The sequence below is a fragment of the Chaetodon auriga genome, chromosome 5 (assembly GCF_051107435.1).
Source record: "Chaetodon auriga isolate fChaAug3 chromosome 5, fChaAug3.hap1, whole genome shotgun sequence".
NCBI lineage: Eukaryota > Metazoa > Chordata > Actinopteri > Chaetodontiformes > Chaetodontidae > Chaetodon > Chaetodon auriga.
This window is the reverse complement of record NC_135078.1, coordinates 23,850,261-23,872,688: the sequence shown is the minus strand read 5'-3', so window position 1 is coordinate 23,872,688 and position 22,428 is coordinate 23,850,261. Positions and strand designations below refer to the sequence as shown.

At 43.8% G+C, this 22,428-nt stretch overlaps 1 protein-coding gene across 5 annotated transcripts in view; it reads right to left on the bottom strand.

The window, feature by feature from the left end:
• Nucleotides 1-4,778: 4,778 nt before the first annotated feature.
• trpm3 (transient receptor potential cation channel, subfamily M, member 3) overlaps nucleotides 4,779-22,428 on the bottom strand; it is a 106,560-nt gene continuing 88,910 nt past the window's right edge. For 4 of the 5 annotated variants that reach the window (XM_076731348.1, XM_076731347.1, XM_076731350.1 and 1 more), the window contains 8 exons: nucleotides 19,791-19,931; nucleotides 17,974-18,102; nucleotides 17,066-17,317; nucleotides 15,897-16,071; nucleotides 13,462-13,612; nucleotides 12,587-12,780; nucleotides 12,321-12,453; nucleotides 4,779-11,677 (listed from right to left, as the gene is read on the bottom strand). In XM_076731348.1, coding sequence (XP_076587463.1) covers nucleotides 10,057-11,677; nucleotides 12,321-12,453; nucleotides 12,587-12,780; nucleotides 13,462-13,612; nucleotides 15,897-16,071; nucleotides 17,066-17,317; nucleotides 17,974-18,102; nucleotides 19,791-19,931 — 2,796 coding nt within the window. In that variant the 3' untranslated portion in view covers nucleotides 4,779-10,056. Of the gene's footprint in view, nucleotides 11,678-12,320; nucleotides 12,454-12,586; nucleotides 12,781-13,461; nucleotides 15,388-15,896; nucleotides 16,072-17,065; nucleotides 17,318-17,973; nucleotides 18,103-19,790; nucleotides 19,932-22,428 lie in introns of those variants that run through there. The other variant, XM_076731351.1, reaches the window with a different exon arrangement.

Sequence of the window (22,428 nt, the reverse complement as noted above, 5' to 3'; positions counted from 1 at the left end):
TTTACGCCATTTCCCAAAGAAGTCATATTTACGACTTTTTTTAGAGAGGTACTGGAACGCAACATCACAACAGGGGTACACGAACTCATCCTAGCACGCCCCTCGGCCCACACTGTTGCCTCATATTAAACCCTGTTTATTACGGAAGCCTATTTATTATATATTTTTTTATATATTTATTTTTTATACTTTGCTTTTATCAAATTTGTAAAGCAGCTTGATGAGGGATGAATTTATAGATGTTTTCAAGACCAGGCGAACTTGCTGACTTTGAGTGCGAGAGAAAAAAAAGGGAGGGGGCAACAACAGACTTCAGGATTGCTAAAGAGCAGGGCTGCACGTGCACGTCCGTCCACTCAGCGATCCGTGAAACCAGTTGCCACAATTTACATTTTCCATGACGAGAAATTAGATGCATTGCAACATCTTACCACAGGCCGCGCCGACCATAACATCTGTTGTACTGTGCATGAAAAGGCTGCAGTTGGCTGTTTAGACGAAGCCAGCGGTCGCTGGTGCTGCAGGATGTCCCGCCCATCGCTGCATAACTATTTGTCCTGCCGTTATCAATCAGTGAAGGTCAAAGCGTGCAAGCAGCTCACGTTCAGGCCAGAGCCACTGAATAATGCAGCTGGTCTTCACACCAGCACATGTTCTCTAAGCTGCACATGTATAAGGTGTCCCACGAGGTTATTGGTGTTAAGTGTGATTTTTCCTTTCATTCTCAGTGTGGTAAATGCTGATGGCTGACCCAGTGCGGTGGCATCAAAACCAAAGCTGGTGCATCAGTCTGAAGAGAGGCTGTTTTCTCAGACGTAAACCAACCCAGCCACTGTGGCCCATAATGCTTGAGTTGTGGACAGGTCTCACTTTGTGTCCCAGTTTCACAACCATGGTCTGATCCCAAATTAGCGCAGTCCTCCACTGTCCTCAAAGCCACTCTTGAACTCCTTGACACCGATCCACCTCACTTAACACCATGCATCAGGTAAGTTTGTGTCAACAGTGAACGACAGTGTTTTATTCTTCCTTGCAAATTCAACGAGAGAGAGACAGATATGTGATGTGTTTGGAAAACTAAGCTGTATGACCTTGTAACTGGCATCGTAATAAATCCCTTTCTTCCATCTCCCTCACTGGTTAAGTAGTTTTTATGTGAAGTTGCCTGAGTACACAGTCACTCTGTCGATTTAATGTCTAAAATAAGAATGAATGTGAGCAATTGCTGCATAATATGTATAAATTCACAATGTAGATATTTGCATAACACATTATAATACCTGCATCCTCATTCTAAGAGGTCTTGTTAATGCATTGTGATGTTTGGTGACAAAGCATTGCAAGCATGAACATAACAGCTGATTACTACATGTATCACAATTACTGACTATTTCTCAGCCTATTATGCGAGAAGGGTTCTGAGGTTTATCAGATTCATGGTGGTTTATGTACCCAGAACTGGTGGAGAGTGAGACTGAGGCGTTTCCTTCTGCCTCTATGCTGCTCAGTGCCTGCTTGAATAGTGCCATGTTTGCAGGTTACATTTATAGGATTTAAATATTCAGAGAGGTTTGTTTGTTTTGTGAACCAGGAGGAGAAAATTACAGCTTTCCTCCCGTTCATGGTTGTGGATAGTGACACATCAGAACGTCTTCGTGAGTGTGATTTCTGTTCTTGATACAGTCTGAGTGTGTGAGGAGTTCTGCAGTGATTCACACCTTTTGTATTTTGTGACGAACGAGCCGTCGGAGCACTGTGTGTTTCTTAATCCCGCCACGCCAGCATTCATTTAATTACAGATGCTCTTTCAACAAGGCTGCTGTGCCTCCAGCCTGGAGGGACCTCTCTCAAGGTTTTATAGTGGAGTCCGGTGTCAGGATCAACAAATAGTATGATGGTCTGTCTGCACCCCGTGATGTTTATCTGTGGAACCTGCTTTACTTAAAGACATGACATGCAGCTTGTGTCAATATGGTTACAAGAGACAAATGTGTGCTCATAATAACTTGTGGCCTTATGTGGGAAATGTCTCCATATAAATAGACGCTGTAGATCAACTCTTTTGATGCACTTGCATGTGTTAAAATACATTATCATAAGTGTTAAGTGGACATGCCTATATATACTCACACACACAGACACTTCTGTCTTTGTGAGGTCACTCATTGACATAATGGATTCCCGAGCCCCTTATCCTGATCTTCATCATCACAAATAAAACCCTGACCTAATTCTAACCCAAATCTGAACACTCAAACAGCCCTCTGAAGTCAGGACTGGTCAAAATGTCCTCCCTTCCCAAAATGGTCCTCACTCTGTTGGTTAAAAACATGTTCCCATTTTCACAATGTAGCAATTACACACACACACACACACACACACACACACACACACACAATGCATTAAAGACTATGATGCAGCCACTCAGTGTAACAAGACCCCCTGCTAAAAAAAAGTGCTTCCACCGCAGTGGGGGGTTCATTCATGGGTAAAGTTCCTAGAAAATCCTGCTCGGCTTTGTTGGCCTGTGCTGGGATTGAGCAATGCTGCCTCCGGACATGAACTGTGCAGACACCATTTGGATACGTCCTCTTCCCTGAGGCTGTGTATGAGACTGCAGTGACTCAGACAAACACCCGCACACAGGCGTGTTTTCCTGCGTTTCTGGAGCATATGACTCCAGGAAAGCTGAGCAGGCTGTATGGCACTGCGCTTCTCTCACAGACACACCATGACGTGCGCTTGCGGTCGTGATTCTGCGGTGTTGTGCAGATTTTAAACTGTGGTTATGTGACAGTGGAGCAGCATTTCACAGGAGAGAGGTGCGCCGCGCAAAACAACTGCAAAAACACCCTCTTCCTCTGAGGTTAAATCCTGTTTGCGCAGCAGAGACTCGCGGCCTAAAAACAGATTTAAGATAAGATAAAACTTTATTAACGCCCCGCCTGGGAAATTAGGGTGAAATTGGTGGTGTACAAAACCAACTACATATATGTAGATTGTATACAAAAGGAGTACGCAAAATAATATTTCTAATGGGGAATTTTGAAATTATTATCGTGAAATTATGGTGAATCCCTTCATGTAAATCCCTTCATTTGTTTGTCCGATTCTCACACGATATGACAAACACAACGTGCAAGAGGAAAGGTTTAAGGAGGCCGCAGAAGGAATAACAAAGTCCCTGTTTGCGCACAGACGATGCGAAGCCAAATCACTGCAGGAACTTCTCGCCGTTTCTCCGGATCGCCGCGTACTCCGCCTCCACTTTGCTGGATCCGGTGGCGGAACCCCCAAGTTTCCAGGAAAAAAAAAAAAAAAAACAGCGTGGAAAAAAAAAGTTTCTTGGCCGGACGCGTAGAGCCTGCAGCCGCCCTCCCTCCAGCTCCTCCTTCAGCGGGGCTGTAAACATTTCCCTGGAAGAGGAGGCGCTTGCGCCGCTCCTGCGCTCGCCGCTCCTGCGCTTCCCTTCTCGTCAGAGTTCAGGAGTGCACGGCGCATGTGGGTCATGTTGTGGTGTTGACACGATATGGTGATTGTGTCAAAGATGAAGTTGTTGCACAGTGTGCGGGTGTGCGCGCGTGTGCCGTAACAGGAGGGAGGGACGGAACACGTGCGTCATCTCAGCACAGAATGTTCCCTTCCACGTGCAGAGTACGAGGCGACGCGCCACCGCTGACCCGCTCCCTGATGTGGCAGCTATGTTCACTTTACAGACAGGCCTACACGCCACATATGATCCGCGCATGTAATATGAAGCAGTGTCAAACGAGCTAAGGAGTTTAAATTAGCTGCAGCAGCTAAAGTATTAAAATGCTGCATAAATCATCTGTAATCCAGAACTACAATACAGGAGGCTTAAGCACAGTAGTATTATACTCAGAGACTGCTGTGAGTAGTTAATACTTAATCTTTTGATACTTTAAGTACATTTTGTTGATAATATCAATGTGTTGTCACCTGAATGCAATTTTGAAATCACTTGAGTATTTGTGGTCTGTTATTAAGTTAAGAATTTGAGTACTGCTGAATGCATTAAAGATGGCGTGATTCAGTACAATTATGAAAATATGTAGCCACATGTCAAATGTGGTGGTGATTGCATTATGCTGTGAGAGACATGGTGTCAAAAACCTGTATCAGATATATCAGCAGTAGTTGATGTTATTGTGTCCATAAAGCAGGAAGTCTTTGCAAAGCAACACACACATAAATGCAGAAGTGGTGATTTTCAGCTTCTGCTCTGTATTTTGAATTTGGCCCTGGTGTTTACTGTTTTTTGTCCACACGTGATAAAATTCAGAAAGAGCTACACCATGAAAAAGGGCCGTTTAAATAATCATTTCCAAAGGATATAATGTAAAAACTGGCATTTGTCTTGAAAAACTGTTCATACTGTAATTTAACTGCACATTCAGAACATCGCAGAGGATTTTCCTCTTATCTTAAGACTGTTTGCGCCTCATGGCAGCGGGACAACTCTTAAAAATGACAGTCCACCAAGCAGCACCTGTCCCACTCATCTGAGCGGACGCCAGGGGGAGGCCGGGGGAGCCAGATGTCCTGCCTAAACTGCAGAACAGCTTGTGTGATGGGCCTCGTTACACAGTGGTTCACACACTGTATGTGTTTGATGTCTTAAGAGTTCTACAACAATGAGGTGAACAGGCCCCAGTTTGTGGCTCACATAAAGGTCCAACAGGCTATAAGGAGTCTTTCGTCTCTTCCTCTACATACGCTTGTGAAGCCGGTGAAGTAAAAACAGGCGAGACACGGAGTACCAATCTATTTAATTTTTTATTTAACAATGCATGCCAGACATGATCCTATTCACATTGAAGAATACAGATTTGTATTTGCATCCAAATACTCACTACTTTGATTTCATATTATAATCTCTCGCTATCTTTCTCTGTCATCTTTACAGGTCGTCTCTGTACACTCTGAGTGGAAGAACTGCATGCATTTTGAAGGACATTAAATAAAGTGTGACCAGAAGGGGGGGTAAGTCCCTTTCAGCTGTAGAAGCGCAACATCATCGATTATTGCAGAAAAAACATGTGCGTAAAACTCTGTTTAGCTTACGAGTCGCAGGTCGTCACAGGAGGGAAGCAGATCTGTTGATTATCATCATATGCTCATGATTCCACAAAACTGTAAGATACAGTATAGGAAAAGATTTAAAAAATACTGTACACTGAGATTCTGGCGGGCTGTGCTGTGTTGCCATGTGCTATTGGTGTCAGTTAATGTACACGCACATACACACACATGCACACCTCCTATAGCCATGTCAACATACCACAAAACCATTTATAGAATCTTCTTCTCACGAGTTTAGAAGTGTCATGGATATGTATGCGATCTCACATTCCTCACTGTAAGGATAAAGAAATGTAAAAAGTCGGGTTTCTTGTCACAGTAGGTCGAATCGGAGGGCCCGAACTTTCAGTCTGACTCAGTCGTCTGTTTTCATACTTAGCCATGCAAACCTGAGTTGAGCTCTGCGACCTTTGCTTGGTTAACCCGTCTGCACAGCTGTGTAGACAACAGGTCAGTAGCGCACCACTCAGCTCTTTTCCATTTGGTTTGGCAAAGTTGGGCTTGGCTCAGCGACTTTTGAGAAACTAAACTCCTGCGGGTGAACGATGGTGGCTGACCTGGTATGAAGACATTCATTCATATTCTATTGCCATTTCTGAGGACATAAATCACAACATGTACAGGTTTCCCTACGATTCCCACAGACTCTGGGTTAGACTCATAAAGCACAGTGATCACGTTGGAAGCCTTCTGCTGAGGACAAACTCAAATCTCTAATTCCTTTTTGTACTTCCATCTGTCTTTCCACCATGTGATACTTACTACCTTGCATCTGTGGTGACGTTGTCCCTGAGCTTGACTTGGGGTCAACCTTTCCTCTCTAAAACACCAGAACCCACATATTTATAGAAGAAACTGTAAACTGATTGTTTGTATGTTACTGAACATCCCATTTGTCATCGTTATTTAAAGGGATTTTTTTGAAGTGGCCTTGTATGAGGAACTTATCCATAGTCACTGTATTACTCACAGTGGATGGTGGTCAGCACGCCTCCACTTTGGAGTAGCAGCAGGAGTACCAGCTCAAAAACAACGTACTGCTGTGGATGGGGGGGCGACATTAAAACATATTTTAGCCACCTAAAACAATGTCCACCTGGAAGGAAAATAATATTTTCACTGCTTTACCTTGCTGCCAAACCCTTTCTGAAAGAACAATGAAGGTGCTACATGCGTCTGTGCTCTCTTCAAAGCCACCAAACTCCTTTGACTAAAATAGTGTTTTTACCTCACAGAACTGGGGGGGGTTACTGGACTTCCACTGCCTCAATCAGTCAAGTCGTCTGTGCTATTGTGTGACCTCTGTGCTTGAAAGGGTTAGTTCAGATTTAATGAAGTCACACAATAACAAAAACACGCTAACCGATCGAGGCGGTGGTAAATCAGCAACTCCTGTGTTCTGTGAGGTGAAATTACTGTTTTTGTCAAAGGAGTCTGGCAGCTTTGGAGCACGCGCTGTAACTTCAGCTCCAGTTTCCTGTTGGAAATGGCTGTCTGACAACAAGGTAAAGATACAAATACTCTAAATATAGCATACACTTGAACTGTTTTTCATTTGTTTAGCTGCCCCTGTCCGCTGCTGTGCAGTGCCGAGCTTCCTTCACCGGTTCTCTAAAACTGGCGATGTGCCAACCACCATCTGCTGTAGCTAATACAGTGTCTATGTATAAGTACCTCATACCAATCCACTTAAAAAAATCCAAGCCATCCCATTAAGTGTGTTACTCCCCGATCTGTTCAACCCATATGATCCAGACTGAGCATGTGTCCGCCATGCAACTGACTGGTGGTGTTAAAGGGGCAATCCCAATGATTTTACAAATAAAGGTGAGTTTACTGGTCGTGAAGAGCACGATTCAGCCTATGAACACACCGTTTTTGTAGCTCTGGAAGAAGCTTTCTGCAGTCTGACAATATAACCCTCAACACATCCTTGGTTTTGTTCAGTTAGCCTGAGACTTCAAATGTCTCACTGCGTGGCCAACTGGACACACGACGTTTAAAAGCTGAGAGTATTTAACAGTCAGAGATGGTCTATCAAAAGTTGCATTATGGGAATTGTAGGAGCCAGTGTGAAGCTTCACGCATACTGAGGAGTGAAAGTCAGGATATCTTTGTTCAATTCTGACCATTCATTTCAAAATCTGTCTCTAGAAAGTTCCCTAACTTTGTACTTGGTGCGGCACTAAATCACTGGAGTACCCCTTTAAGGGTTGGGGTTTGGGTCGGGGTTTGCAGGCGTATGAACAGTTTAGGTCGTGACACAGACTTCAGTCAAATGATAAAAATTTAAGCAATACCTAGAGTTACTGCACTGGAACAACCCTGTGGTGATCCCATATCTTCATCCTCATACTGTCTCAGTTTCATGTGCAAACAGATTAACATCCTCAGCTATGAAACTATTATTCTCAACGACATCGTTTTATGTGTTTTGGAGGATTCAAATAAATGTCCATACAAGCAATGATACGGTCTACTGATAACAACATTCCCCCCACCCTGTACATCAGATGTGTTCAAAGAGAACAACAAAGGTCTATGAGCGTATGCAAAAGCCACATGTTGAAAATAATCACAGATATTCAGGCTCTATGATCAGAGGAAAAAAAAAACAAAAACAAAAAAGGAGAAAATTCAGATTTCTGAATCACTTAGTCCCCACATACTCCATCCATGCCCAGAAGGCACCCTAAGTTTGGTATACTGGCAACCGTGTGCTGCCGTGTCAACTTACATTAGAAAACTCTCATAAGCTGCTTGATAAAACATACAATAAAAACTACTTTAAATACTTTAAATATGATTGAAATGTACAGTATATCAGACAATTCTATAGTTAATAAATAATATAATACATCAGCATTTAGTGCATGTCGATGGTCATCTTTTATTAAATTTAAAAGCTTAATTAGAAAATACTTAAAATTCGACAAAAATATCACTGAGAAGATATAAATATTGATTTTCGTAATTCAAACAGGCATTTACTGTAATTATCCATAATGAGCAAGAAAATGTCAATAAATAGAATCAATCTCAAAATAAATGCAACATGATTAAACTTAATTTTAATAGTGAGGAAATATAAAACAAACATAAAAAAAATCTGTAGGAATTCTATTAGTTTCACCTAACTTATCTTTACAAAGCTATCAGAGAAGGGCGTCGTCCTCCACCCAGACTTTCCCCATCAGAATAAAAAAAAAAAGAAAGAGAGATTTTAAAACACTGATCTGGCTTTCATCTTTACAACAACCCCATGTTTCCTCCTCCATGTCACTTAAAATGCACGTCTTTCTTATATCTCAGCTAGAATGCATATACTTGACAGCTTATCTCAAGCCTTTTAAAAATAAAGTCACAGCTCTTTCTGTAGGAACTCTTTTGACCTGTTTACGATGTCTAACGGGCTTCGTCATTGCTGTCTTTTAACGTCTCCTTTTGCAGTGGCTGGCTTTGAATGCAATTAAAAAGAAAAAATAAAGGAGAAAAGCAAATGAATGACAGTTATGGAACAGATGAAGGACGGATCCATTAGGTGTAGGTGGATGTAAAACCATTGCAACGTAACGCCACTGCCAAAACCTGAAGGAGGAGAGCGGGGCTGCAAGAGAGCAACGATTGGTGGAGTGTAAGGATTTTTGGTGTGCAGGCAAAGAAGGTTCACGTCAGGTTCACTCAGTAAGCATTGCTTCTGAAGTAGGCTCATGGCGCCCTCTTGTCCCCGTGTTTTTGCAATTGCACTTAAAGCTTTCAGGGATCAGGTCAGTTTATTTCTGGCATTATGTGGGATATCACTGACGGCGTGTGTGGATATGCATGTGAACGTCAACATGCTCTCGATTAGACTCTTCTTTCTCCTTTCCTTCATGTCCCCGTTACAGATTCACGTCTCGACTCTGCTCATCTCAGTCGCGTCACTTTTTCCTGATAGCTTTTAGCTTTTCGCTCTGGCTAACTAAACCCAGTTTTCAGTTCCACTCGGCAGCCATGACTGGAGACAGGTGAGAGAGTGATGACCTTTTGACTGGAGTGTGCTCAGACACTGCTTTCTTTTTCGAGCCCCACTGGCATAAGAAACGGGTTTGTAGAGAAATTATGCTACAAAACACAAAGACGGTTAAAGGCAAATTTGATATTCCTTTGAAAAACGAGATATTGGATATTTGAAAGGTGTACTTGTGGATCCAGAGGTAAGTTGTTGCCATGTTACTGCAATCATTTCCAGTGCAACCGAGAGGGGAAATAACTCCCGATGGTTCCAAACACTTCACTGATTCCTCTATGAAGCAGCCAGAAACATTAGCTTCTTTCTGTTTGCTATATCTGGGGTCTTAGAGAGTGGAGTTCGGATTATATGAAGAGAGGAAAATGTACTCAACGCGACAGTAATGGCTCTACGCTAAGACAAAATGACAAAATGAGGTGGCTGTTTTCTCTTTCTCCGCTCTCTTTGTCTCACAGACTTGACAGTTTCTACCATATAATGCAGTTAGGAGTAACAGTACACTTTCTCTGACTAACGTGATTGATATGTGATGTAACACAGTGACAGATGTCTACTTGACGTAAAGGTGGTGGGTGGAAGACATACAGTACAAATACACCTTCCATTGCCATAACACCCCATTGAGAGTTACTTAGCTACAAGAGGAGGTAAAAACTAGTCTAGATTCATAGCTCTTGGTTTTTGACTGGTGTACAGTAGGACCACTACATCTCCCATCCTTCTCCTCCTGACTCCTGCTCCAGGGTAAAGTTGCCCTCCAGCACTGACTATGACTAAACTTCTATCACCTTTTCTAACCTAAAATGTAAGTGAAAAACCTGTAGGTCTGGTCCAGATCAGCATCTATAGGCAACTTCACCCTGCTTTCACTTTTGCCCTGTGCCCTTTCAGTTTTCCTCCCCGGTCCTATCAGTGTGTGAGTGTGCTGACCAGTGTTCTTGTCACGTGTAGTTTTGTCTATCAAAGCTGCGGAAAGCTGACGGCGTGGCCAGCTTCCTCATGGAGAGGCTGTCAGTCTTGGCTGTGTCAGGCCGTGCTCCAGACTTGCTCCTGAGGAAGGGGTTTCTGGTTCCTGCCAGACCCCGGCCCCCCGGCCCAGGCCCCCTGTCTGCCCCCAGACCCGGTCCCCTCTCCATCCTCTCACTCACCGACAGGCTCTTCCGGTGCGGAGGGGCCAGCGTGAGGGAAGGATGGGAGTCGTCTGAGGAGCAGCTATTTGCTCGCTCCAACCTGGAGAAGGGGGAGCAGAGAGGGGCCCCACTGGGCCCGCTAATGCCCCCTAGACGAGGGGTATCAGGGGCCGGAATCAGGTCCTCAGGATCCTCTGGATCAGACTCTGTGTGGCTAAGCTCTGCCTCTCTCTCTGGGTGAGAGGACCCAATGTCTGACGGCTTATCAAAGGGGAATGAGGTGGATCCACCGGGGGAGTGTGAGCGTTCTGCAGGAGTGTATGGAGCTGAGACACAGCGTGTGTCGATGCAGTCAGTGATGCTGGTGTACTCTGCAGCTTTTACCTGGACCCCGGCCCCCAGTCCACTGTAGCAGCCTCGTGGTGTGAACATGAGGCTGTGGGACTTGACCAGAGGGGGCTCATCCAGGAAGGCTGTGCCTGCTGTAGAGAGGTAGCGGCTGCTCTTAGAGCGCTCGAGCAGCCCTGCTGAGGGAGGTGGGGATGGTTCAATGTCCCAAGGAGGTAAAGTGGTGTCTGGTAAGAGGTGGGCTGAGCACAATGACAAATCAGCAGCTGCACTGTCGTCAAACATGGCTCCAGCTGTTCCGCTGCTGCCTGCACCGCCGTCCGAGTGCCTGTCGCCCATACCGCTGGTGGCAATGCTGCTGAAGTCCCGGCCTCCCGGCAGCACCGTCTCGATGATATCTGACTGCAGCGAGGAGTCTCTCTGGAGCTGTGGGACCACACGGAGAGGATCCAGAAAGACCTCCGCAGGTCCCACCTCCTCAGAAGTTGAGACATAGATATCGATGCACGACGATGGACGGTGCTGCTGGGAGACCGACAGCGTCGCCAGGGGGAGGGGCTTAGACTCCTTGGTGGCGGCACCTGAGGACACTGATTGTGAGCTGTTGGCTCGGTGGAGACTGAGTGAGCGTTCTTTGAAGAAGCTCTCAGCTCGTTCAGCTCCACTCGCACGTTCACCGCCACGACCACCTCCCACATAAAACGAGTGGCTTCTTGTCCGTGTAGCCATGCCAGTAGGAGAAGGAGGGGACATGGAGCCCTCTGCTGTTCCCTCCAGTGCCTCCTGCAGGCGGTAGGCATTCCCTTCTGTGCTGTTAAAGCTGCTTTGACGGAGGATGTACGCTGCCTCTGGGCACTCACCCTGGCGGAGTATGTATGCTGAGTCAGTGCAGTCAGATGAAGTTCGCGAACGGACTTTGTTGACCTCTCCACGCTCCACGCCTGTCACACGCTCCAGCGCTACGGCAATACGTCCAATCAGCTCCTCCATTTGGGCCAGACGGATGTCAACAGTCTGCAGCGAGGCCTTCATGAAGTGTTCCCTTTCATTGACTTCCTCCAGACGCATCGCCATATTCTCCACCCTGATAGAGAGGAAAGAGAGGAAAGGAAAGAAAAGCCATCAAAAGCACTGAAGAGGGGAGAATAGCTGACAGAGAGAGAGAGAGAGAGAGAGAGGGAGAGAGGGAGAGAGAGAGAGAGAGAGAGAAGGAACACCACACTAACAAAAAACTGAGAAAACACAATTAAACACAATTTAAAGTTGCTGCATTTAGAAACAGACTGCAAAGGAGTAAATTCTCCGCTTAGTTCAATGACACCAATTATCTACATGCACTGAAAGCTTGAGATTTGACTGTCAATAACTGGTTTTCCTGACAGGGAGAAATGCATGCTGCTCACAGGCCTTTAGGCAGCTGCAGTCTGAGGCCATTTAAAAATAAAGAGCAGCAGTTCAGTCATTGGTGTCCCTGAAAACATTTCAGCTGTGTGTTCATGCACTGTATATGTTGTCACAGAGAAAAGAAGAAAAAAACGACCTGTTTGAAATATGCACTGTGATTAAATGTGCACTTCGACCTGTGAGGACTATGTTTCTGCTCTGTCACTTTCTCTGTCTACCTGCTAGACAGAGCACTGGACTTACAGCATGAATACACAGTAATTACTTTGCACAGGCTGAAAGCTTTGGGCAGAATGAACGTTTTCTGTGTAGCTATGTCCGACCTTTCAGAAGTGACCCTGATCCTCTCATCATTAGACGAGTGGAAACGGTCATCTTTCTCTCTGAAGTACTCCTCTATGCATTGCTCCTCAAAGTCATGGACTTTCTTCAGCTCATCCTCGGTGATGAAAAGTTCTGTGGATGAAAGAGTTTGAGGAAGTGAAAAAGCTACAGCGTCCCATTTACCTGTTTGATTGACACTACAATAATGTTATAGCACTAAAACAGAACTAGTGAAAATGTCTGGCTCATGTTTATCTCCACTCACTCAGTCCATAGTCCCTCTCGTCGTCGTCGTGCTTGCGCCAGCGACAACACAGGTGCTTGAGGACCATAGTTATGTGACTGAAGATGATGAGGGGTGGAGGAAGGACTGGGCGCTCGTGGAACGTCATAATGAGCTGGTAGCGCTGGAACTTCCACACCTGGTTGGAGATGGACTTCACCTCGAAGAATGTATTACTATGATGACGGACAACGACAGACAGAAACGCCACACCGACCAAGAAGATTTACATCCACTGAAAGCTTAAATAAACCGAAGCAAGTCATCGGTGGCACAACAAAGATCATAACCACTGCAGAGAGTACACAGACTAATGAACTGAGTCCTTCACTCAGCATGCTGCTGCACTGCAGAGCCAGGTTTAGGGAGGCAGACATAAATGCAGCAGCCGACAATATAAACGGTTGCTTTAATGAGATTAAACCTCCAATATAACAGTTGTTTTTTCCATTACCACTTTTTGGTAATTTCCCTGACAAACGTGAAGAAGAGGATGATCGTCCTTGCTACATGGATTATTCAGGGGTACAATAACAGATCGTGCATGCTAATGATAATGTCGCTGTGGAAGGAGCACCATCCAATTCTGTTAATACAATTAGCTGTCAGCCTCTAATGAGCTTAAAAGCAGCCCAAACAGAAACTACTGTCATTTCTCCATTCCTATTTCATGCATACACACACTCAAGAAAAGTCTAAAACTCAGTTATGTCAACAGCAGCACTAATTAGAAACCACTGCAATAACACTCACGACTTAGTGTTGGAGGACAGAAAGAACTAATTCCTATCATCAGGCTGCCAAAATAAGTGTTTGTTCCAGGTGGAAAAGCTGAAATTATGGGAGTGTTTACGTACTTGAACACAGCTATGAGAAGGTTGACCAGCAGTATGTTGGCCACCAGCAGATAGCAGGCCATGATCGCTGGGACTATCCAGGCACCGGTCTTACAGGGAGGCAGGGCCACCACCACCCCGTCCTCTGTAGTGATGTTCTGCCCACAGGGGGCTGCACACCGCCACAAAACAAATACACACACATACAAGTTAATATAAGGTTAACTGTGTCTGCAGACAGAGACTAGAATCCATCATGAATAACATTTTAGTAGAAATTTGTAGATGCACAACGAATCAGAAAGACATGCAGACACATGACATAAAAGTAAGATACAGTATAGAGAAAAAAAAAAATTAATAAATCAAAACAAAGCAAATGAAAGAAAACATAAAACATTCAAGCACACACAGTTACACTGAGATACAAGACAACAATAACAAACAAAGAGACGAGCAGACCTGAAAATACCAAACAAAGTGCATAACTACATATTTTGCAAACAAACAAGAAGCATAAGGTGTCTTTATGCTTCTTAAAGAGGGGACTGGAAAGAGTGGACACTAAAATGGTTGGGGGCTCATGTTCAGAAATGTGCATCTGAAAACACACAAGAAAATGCATTCGTCATGTCTCATCACAGTTTGTGTTCCCAATATATTTAAACATGGAGTCGATGTTTGAAATATATTGTCACATGTGTGTGCCATAGCTTCAGTCAGCAATGGTTGATTGCTTTGAATCATTTGAAATGTATTTAGGATACACAGTATGTTTTTTCCATCTGTGATGGTTCAGTTGCTGCGGCTTATCAGGGGAACATCCAGCATTTGTTCTTGGTTTGTTTGCCTTTGAGATTCATTCTAGTCATGCTCATCATTGCTTGATGTTCAATTGTTTCACACAATGCAGCCCAAAGACAGAGAACTGAAGTAATTTTTCTTTTTTTTTTTTTCTTTTTTAAATTTTTACCTTCAGGAAATTTGGATTAAAAACTCTGACAACTGAACCACGTGAAAAAACAGATTACAGATGATGAAAGGTGGCTGATTTATATATTCTGGTGTGGATGTGTGTATGTGTGTGTTTTATTCCTGAATGCTGTGGTATTCATATGTCAATGTAAATGCTTGCTTATATTAAATGTTCACTATATTGGTGGAAATATTTCGGCGATGTAGCATTCGCTCCGGTGAGAAGCTGAGCCGGCGTTACGGGGAGGGTGACATGGTTTATGTGACAGACGGTGTTAACATGGCAGGGACACTTCTTCAAATGAAACTAATTGAAAGTCAAGGAACAAAAGCGGTGGAAGAAACATCAAGGGAATATCAAACTATTAAACTTTGATCGTTCCTCTTGATGTGACAACTGACCAAAAAAGCAAAGACCATAATATTAGAACACATTTGAAAAGTGCTACTGCCATGTAACCGAGCCATTTGCCAGCCAGTGCCAAAATTAGTAAGGGTAAAGTTGCTTGCAGGACACAGCCTCAGGTCAAGCTACTAGTTATTCGATTAAAGATTTGGAGAAGAAAAGCAGCCTCGGTTAATCAGGCCGTCATGCTCTTTAAATTCTCTTAAACAAGCTTCTGGTATTTAAAGGAAATGCCGTTTAGATGCAGTAGCAGACCCAAGCAGTCAAACACACGAGGGCAACTTTAACCTTAGAGCGTGTGGAGCCGCATGCACACTTTTGTCTCAAGTGGCCTCTAGTGGTAGGAGTGGGCATGACATGGTGGTAATGTGAGGATGATGAAGGAGAGGTGGGATAGGTAGATGTGGTTAAATTGAGGTCTATATCTATTGATTTACTGGGATTTTGACTGCACTGGGAAATGTGGAATGGACCATTACTACGCCAGCTTCCGTGAGTTCGAAAGTAATTTTCGACCAGCCAGAGTTTTTCATTCAGCCTTTGCTGTAACTTCCTACTATGCATATCTGAAACAAAGAATGAAAACATTATTTCAGATCTCTTCTCTTTGGGCCACTCCTCACATTCTGTACACACCATCATATACACTGCCATACAGAAAGACGACAGAACAGCACACGAATGCACTCTCGCTCTCAAGACATCTTCTCACAGACACTGCTCGCAGTCTATGTTTGATTTATTGAGTCAAATGTCACTTTGTCTACATGGTATAAAACAATGTAGAGACAGAAAAGATCAAGACGAACTGACAGTAAAAATTAGGTCGTTTTATCTGGTGATAAAAAAAGTTGTCCTTTGTACAGTGTTGAATATCTTTGCGTTATAAAAAGACATCTTGCAGTAATATGTTACCCTGCGGAGGAAATGACTGGACGTTAAAGGTAATTCTGCACTGAGACAGATATCAGGACACACTACTTGCATCTCTCTTCAGAGTCAGGAACTATCATCCCTTGAATTAACAAAAAAACACATTTATTGAAAAGCTCTGACGCTCTTTTCCTGAACTTACGGTCAATCTGGTCGGCAAACACCTCTCCGTAGATCATCCAGTAAGGCATGAAGAAGATGTTCCTAGCTAGCATCCAGGACGGGTCTTCGTTAGGGTTGAGGATGGCCTGACGCGCCACCCCAAAACTCATCAGCACCACCAACATGATGATCACAAAATACATCATGTCGATCATCTGGCAGAGGGAGGGGGGTAGAGGAGGACGGTCAGAGAGAGCAGGGAGGGGGTGAGTGGTTCAAGAAGAGAAAAATATGGAGAGCAGTCGGTGAGTATGTTTGTAGAAGGGAACGATGATAAAATGAGGAGGGAATGGATAAAGTGAAGAAAGCAGTCATGAAGCAAAACAAGAGGGCTGGAGAAGCAGTTTAAACCGTCTGATGAATGACGGTCTGCGCCATCATTCTCCGAGTCCTGGTTGGTCAATCAGACTGTAATTAGTTCTGGAATGAAGCCTTAACTCAATATTTAAAATGTACTTAATTTAGGTTCATCCCACATTGATTGAGGATGGTTCAGAGCTGGAGTGGAAGAGCCACTTCTTCTGTGCTGATTTATATTCCACCTGCCTCTGTGTGTTTCTTGATTAAGGCTGCCGTTCATTGTCATTTTAAAAGCTGGAACACATTTAAAGTTTTTTTTTTTTTTTTCTCTCTCTCGCTAATGGCTGATTTTCATGTCAAAGAGAGTTTGGGTCCAGTGGTCCACAGCCCATGTGGAACACAGCCGAACATCAGATACAGATTTGGGCTTTTGATCCCGTTTGCCTTCATGTATTTATCAGAGGCTCTGATCTTGTGAACTCTTTGAGATCAAACAATGAGGTTTAGAGGCACAAAAGCTCAATTAGGCCGAGCCTGCAGGCTGTAGACACGTGAAAACCTTCACAATCACAGAGATGAGCTCTTATTATCAGTCCAGTTCATGCTGAGTGAAGTCAGAGGTTAGAAAAAGTCAGACATAAATGAAGAATACATAACAGACAAACTATGAGAGATACTGCAGATACAAAGGAAAGACGCTCACACACACTCTCACACACACACACACACACACGCTCACGCTCTCACACACACACACACACACACACACACACACACACACACACACACACACACACACACACACACACACACACACACACACACACACACAACCCTGCCACTTCTCACCATTTTGCCAATCATCATCACATAGGGTCCCAGGTACTTGTTGACCCCAAAGATATCCAGCAGCCGGATGTACCAATAGATGATGTTGACACAATAGATGACCCGCCCGTAGCTCATGAGCGGCGGCTCTTGGAGACGCAGAACCATCCCGACGGAGAAAATGAGGATGGCCATGAGGTCTGTGATGTTCCAGTACTCCTGAAGCCACACCTTCACCTTCTGTAACAACTTCCCCGGCTCTGACATCAGGATCTGGAAGAGGGTCGGAGGCAAATTAGTCGAGAGAGGAAGTCAGGGAGGAAGACGAGGGGGTGCAAATGCAGGAGTGATAGAAAGATGAGTTGATAAAAAGAGCCTCCAAAAGTGACTGCAATAGAGGTGGAGATGCATTATATCAGGACCGCCATAAGAGGGCAGTATGAGTTCACCAATCAGGGCATCCAGCAGATGTCTGAGGAGGCATTGTTGTGCAGCTGAGAACGATGTGACATAATGATTAATGCATTTCATACACTTACAGTACAAACACAGCCACAGAGAGAGGCCGAGCGAGATAGTCTCACATATCTTATTTCTGTTTACTCTTTTTTCTGTCTCTGTTTTCCCATCGCTCTCTGTTTCCTTCATTTCCACCAACCTGTCTCTCCTTCCTTCCTCTTTCTCTTAAACTCTTCCTTTTGCTTCCCTTTCAATGAACACAGTTTTCCCTATTTATTATGAGCCGTTTGGTGATATGGACATAATGTTTAGCCTCTGCCTTGCACCACAGAACTCACTGTAGGCGACACTAATGTGACAAGCTTTGTGTGTTCAGTTCACTGGGCAGTGGAATTGATTATTATGTGTTCAATACACTTGTGCATGCATGCTGCACATTTGCATATAGCCACTGCTAGGATGGGTGGTACCTCTCTCATCTTCTCAATGCCGTTGGTGAAGATGTAAGCGATGACGATCCACTCTTGAGGAGAGGGCCACAGGTCCATCTTGACCAGGACAATGTAGTTGAACAGCATCAGGTAGCCCACGTACGCCATCTACGTAAAAACACACCAGCGGAGGGAGATCAGCAAGGACACATTCTGCAAACTGTGCATCAATAAATTTCAATTCTCTATCTTCAAGGACTACTGTGAAAGGGGCTTTTGTGCTCAAATTGAACCTTTTTTTAGTGAATGACTGACCCTCATTACATCTCCCTTTAATGCAGTTTCTCAGATCTGATAATAGAAATTTGATGTCAAGACACTTGATTGCTGTACCTCCACACTTGGCCTGAAAATATCCATTATGCGTCTCCTGTGGCTGTGTCTATTTAAATACATGTCAGCTGCCTGCTTTCATTTTTCCTGCACTTCTTTCACGATCCAGACTAGATAAAATATCTGATCACAATGCCAGTTTAACCATGTAAAGATTAGGCCTGGAGGACACGACACAAATGTATTCAAAATCCCTTTTTCTGTGTTTCCCTCATTCACAGGTCCAAACATTACAGGATTTCAATCAGATAGTTGACATTTCTGACTCAGGGAGTGGTGCTTCAGTATCTTCTGAGACCATTTAAACTGCATGAATATATTCAGCAGTGATTTGGACAGCTGTGCAAAATCCTGAACTGCTTCTACCTTTAAATTAGAATAAATAACGAAAGCTTTAACATATCTAAATTATAGATTAAAGTAACTGCGAACACACTGGGGATGGTTTCTCTTCCAGTCCATGCCTAAATCAAGCATTCCAGTGAAGTAAGCAGGCAAAGTGATTTTAATAATGTGTGAGCGGGGGTGCCATTCATTCCCACGTGCACTGTCGCTTTGTGTCCTTAGTTTGACTAATATTAGTATAAATGGGGTAGTGCTCCACAGCGGATGACAGGTTTGAATACAAATCTGGTCAAGAGGTAAAGACCATATTCTGACCCTGAGAAAACTCAGGCTCTGCTCCACGAGAGCAATAATGAAATTCACAGTAAAATATTTTTGTTAACCTGAAGGGCAGAAAGGAGACGTGAGGGGGGAGGAGAGAGTAAATAGCCAGAGGAGGGAGGAGGGATGAAACAAAACACAGTCAAATATTTTCACCGCACACATAAAAAGTGAAATCCCTGCTGGTGATGTTAAAAGATGTTTTCACTGGACAAGCAAATTGAGGCAGCCCAAGACGGAGTATCAGAAACAAAAGCTTATATCAAAGATTACACACACAATCACAGCAGATACTGTACAAAACATGAGCTACACACAGTCTTCAAAGACATCTGGAGTCACAGATCATAGATGAACAGCGCTGTATAGACAGATGTGAAGACGCATATGCAAAACAGACACTTTCCCACACACGTACACACACTCAAGCTGAACTTTAATCAAATAGTATTGACTTACTGTAATATTTCATGAAGTCGCAATATGCCATAACTGAGAGGTTTCAGCGTGTTTACACTGCTAAGACAAAAACCCCTCCTCTCCCTCACTCCCCTGTTCTTTTCCCACCGTGTTGCTTCCATCACTCTCCCCATCTCTTTCACACTAAACTTTCCCACCCCAGTAAAGCTGGGTAATGACAGGGTGGAAACAGCAGGTTAATGATAACGGAGGCGCTGTGGCAATAGAAGCTAACAGCAGGGAGTCAGGACTTGATGCTGTTGCAGAAATACAGTAAGCGCTGACGGTGCCAGCAGGAAGCTGAGCATGTAGGTGGTGTTGCTGAAGCTGACACTGACCGTATGGAACCAGAACTTGACAATTGGAGCATTGTAGAACTCGTATATCTTGCGTCCCATGGGGATGAGGCGGTGGCGGTTCTGAACCTCCTCAACATCCTTCTTTCTGGATGTCTCTGTGGTTACCTTACCCAGCATTGCCTGGGGGAATGCAAACCCCACGTGGAGCGAGGGAGGGAGTGGAAGGTGTGAGGGATGAAAGGATGGAGAGAGTGGGAAGAGGGAAGTGTGACGGATTGGAAAGACAGAGGAGGAGGAGGAGGAGGAGGAGGAGGGGGAGATGCAGAGAGAGGATGGAGATGAAGACGTGGAGGGGAGGAGGTGGGAGGGGAAGAGTCGAACAGCAAAGAAAAAGGGAGAAAAATGAGAACGGGGAGAGGGTTACATTATGGCCACTGCACAGTTTTTAATATCATAATCAAAGAAGCAAGCACAGGCAATGTCATCATTCCAAAATGTGAAATGTGTGTTTGAGGTGGAGTGTTGGGTGAAGGCTGGTCACACAGTATGACGCAGACACACACTCATGGATTGTGTCTCAGACAACGATTAAGAGGCAGAAGAGAGACGACATACTGAGAGAAAGAAGACAGAAAAAGAAAAGGAAAAAGATAAGACATAGATATCTCATTTCGATATGGGACACATTTCCTTATCCATGAGAGAGGGTTTGGACCCCCCTGCTTTTATGGGTCATGGTCTTAATGTCAAAGCAACACCAGACCTCTGAGGGAGTTCATTCACGGCATTGTATGTATGTTCAGAAGTAAACTGCCCTACAAAGGCAAAACTCAGTATCTACATATTTAATATTATATTATGTAATATCAATATCATTCCATACCAAAAGTGTAATTTCTTCTGCACTTTACAGTTAATGCTCTCTGGCTTGTAATCTATGTGCTGTGGGATAGCTGCCACGCTAACTGTACTCTCTGCTATAGAAAGACAGCCAAAGTAAGGGGGTTATATCAAGTGAAGGCTAGTTTCTAAGATAGCCTGCAGCTAGTTTTAGATAGAAGTAAAGCTCAGTTCAGTTACTGATTTTCCCCGAGTTGTTATCTGTGAATGAGTAATATCCATTATGAATAGACATTTTGGTTCTTAAGTTTGTAAATGTTATAATTAAAGGTTCAGTGTGTAAGAATTGGCCACCTGTCGAAAGTTATTCCAAACAAATAGGGGGCAGCATATCACCGGAGTAAGTGCTGCTATTTGCTGTACTCTTTTGCTATAGCTACTATAGCTGCTGTTAGCTAGCTAGCCCCGTTAGCTGTGCAGCCAGGGGCCCGACTAAGAGCTCATAGCACTGGGGGAGTGTTGGTGTTTACACTGCGGGCAATGGAACGAGTTCAGCTGCTTCCCAGTAAACATGGCCGGATGGTCACTGAACACAGCCTCAGAGAACGATTGAGGCCAGTTTGACGACAGGGAAAATGGTGCCAAGGTGATTTACAGCAGCTTTGGCCAGAACTGTAATCTGGGAGAGCAGCGAGAGGAAGGTTGGTTATCATCAGTGTGGAAAAGCAGCGTCTAGAGCCAAATTCTTTTCACATCTAAGGCGGAGAACCACACCAGAGTTGGTGATTGTTGTAACAGACGGTTTTGGAGAGATGTAATTTGCTTCAGTTGCAGTAAAACGAAGTATGATGAATTAAACAGGCAGTTAAACTTGTCTTAATTTGGTAAAAGAAACATGAATCCCGAAGGTTTAAGGTTTCTTTTCATCATCTGACTTTATTTTGGTTATTTATTATTAAAAAAGCTGAGAGAGCTTCTGTAGTGCAGCAAACTCACAGCAACAAAATCTGCCAGCTGAAACGATGGAGGGTTATGCTATCGGACTATCGCCTCTTGAGGAAGTGGTATTTTTAATGACAGGATGGGCAAAGCTAGCCGCTTAGCATGCTAACTTCAGCAGATATCTCTGCAACACAATACACAGAAGTCTTTGACACACTATCAGAACTGCTACGTCTTCACATTCTGGTGATAATGTTCATTTTTTGAATGTTTTTGAAACTACATTTCTTACACATTGCTCCTTTAAATGAGGCAGCAGCTAAATCAATTCATGCTGGAGAAGAAAGAAGAACAGCTGACAGATAGCAACACAGGGAAACTTTCCTATAAGATATATAATAATCAAACATAAGTTTATTTTCTTGAACTTCTTAAAATGGATAAGAAAGCTGAGAGAAGATATTCTGTTACTAAATCGAGCAGTTTCTCTGAGCACTGAAGATCATCCAAAGGCACATTTTTTAGGTATTGTGTTGATTAAATGGCAATAAAAGACACGAAAGACAATTAGAGCGTAACAGCCTTTCTAATTTACAGAGTCCAGTCTGAAAACTATAAAACGCTTATTCTCAGCTTCACTGCCTCTGTAGTTGCTGTATTCTGTCTTTGTGGGGCAGCATAGCAGACCTGGGCAAAGATAAAATGATCTGTCCAAATATTTGAAAAACAGGGTGAGTAGTTGGTTTAAGTTCCCAGGCCACTGCAAAGGCACGATAGTGATAAAACCATCACTAGGAGAAGAAAGAAATGACCATCAGTAAGTAATCAATGGATTTCTGTTTTTTTGTCCAATATGTGACATATACAGCCAAAGTTTTGTCTAAGGCACACACAG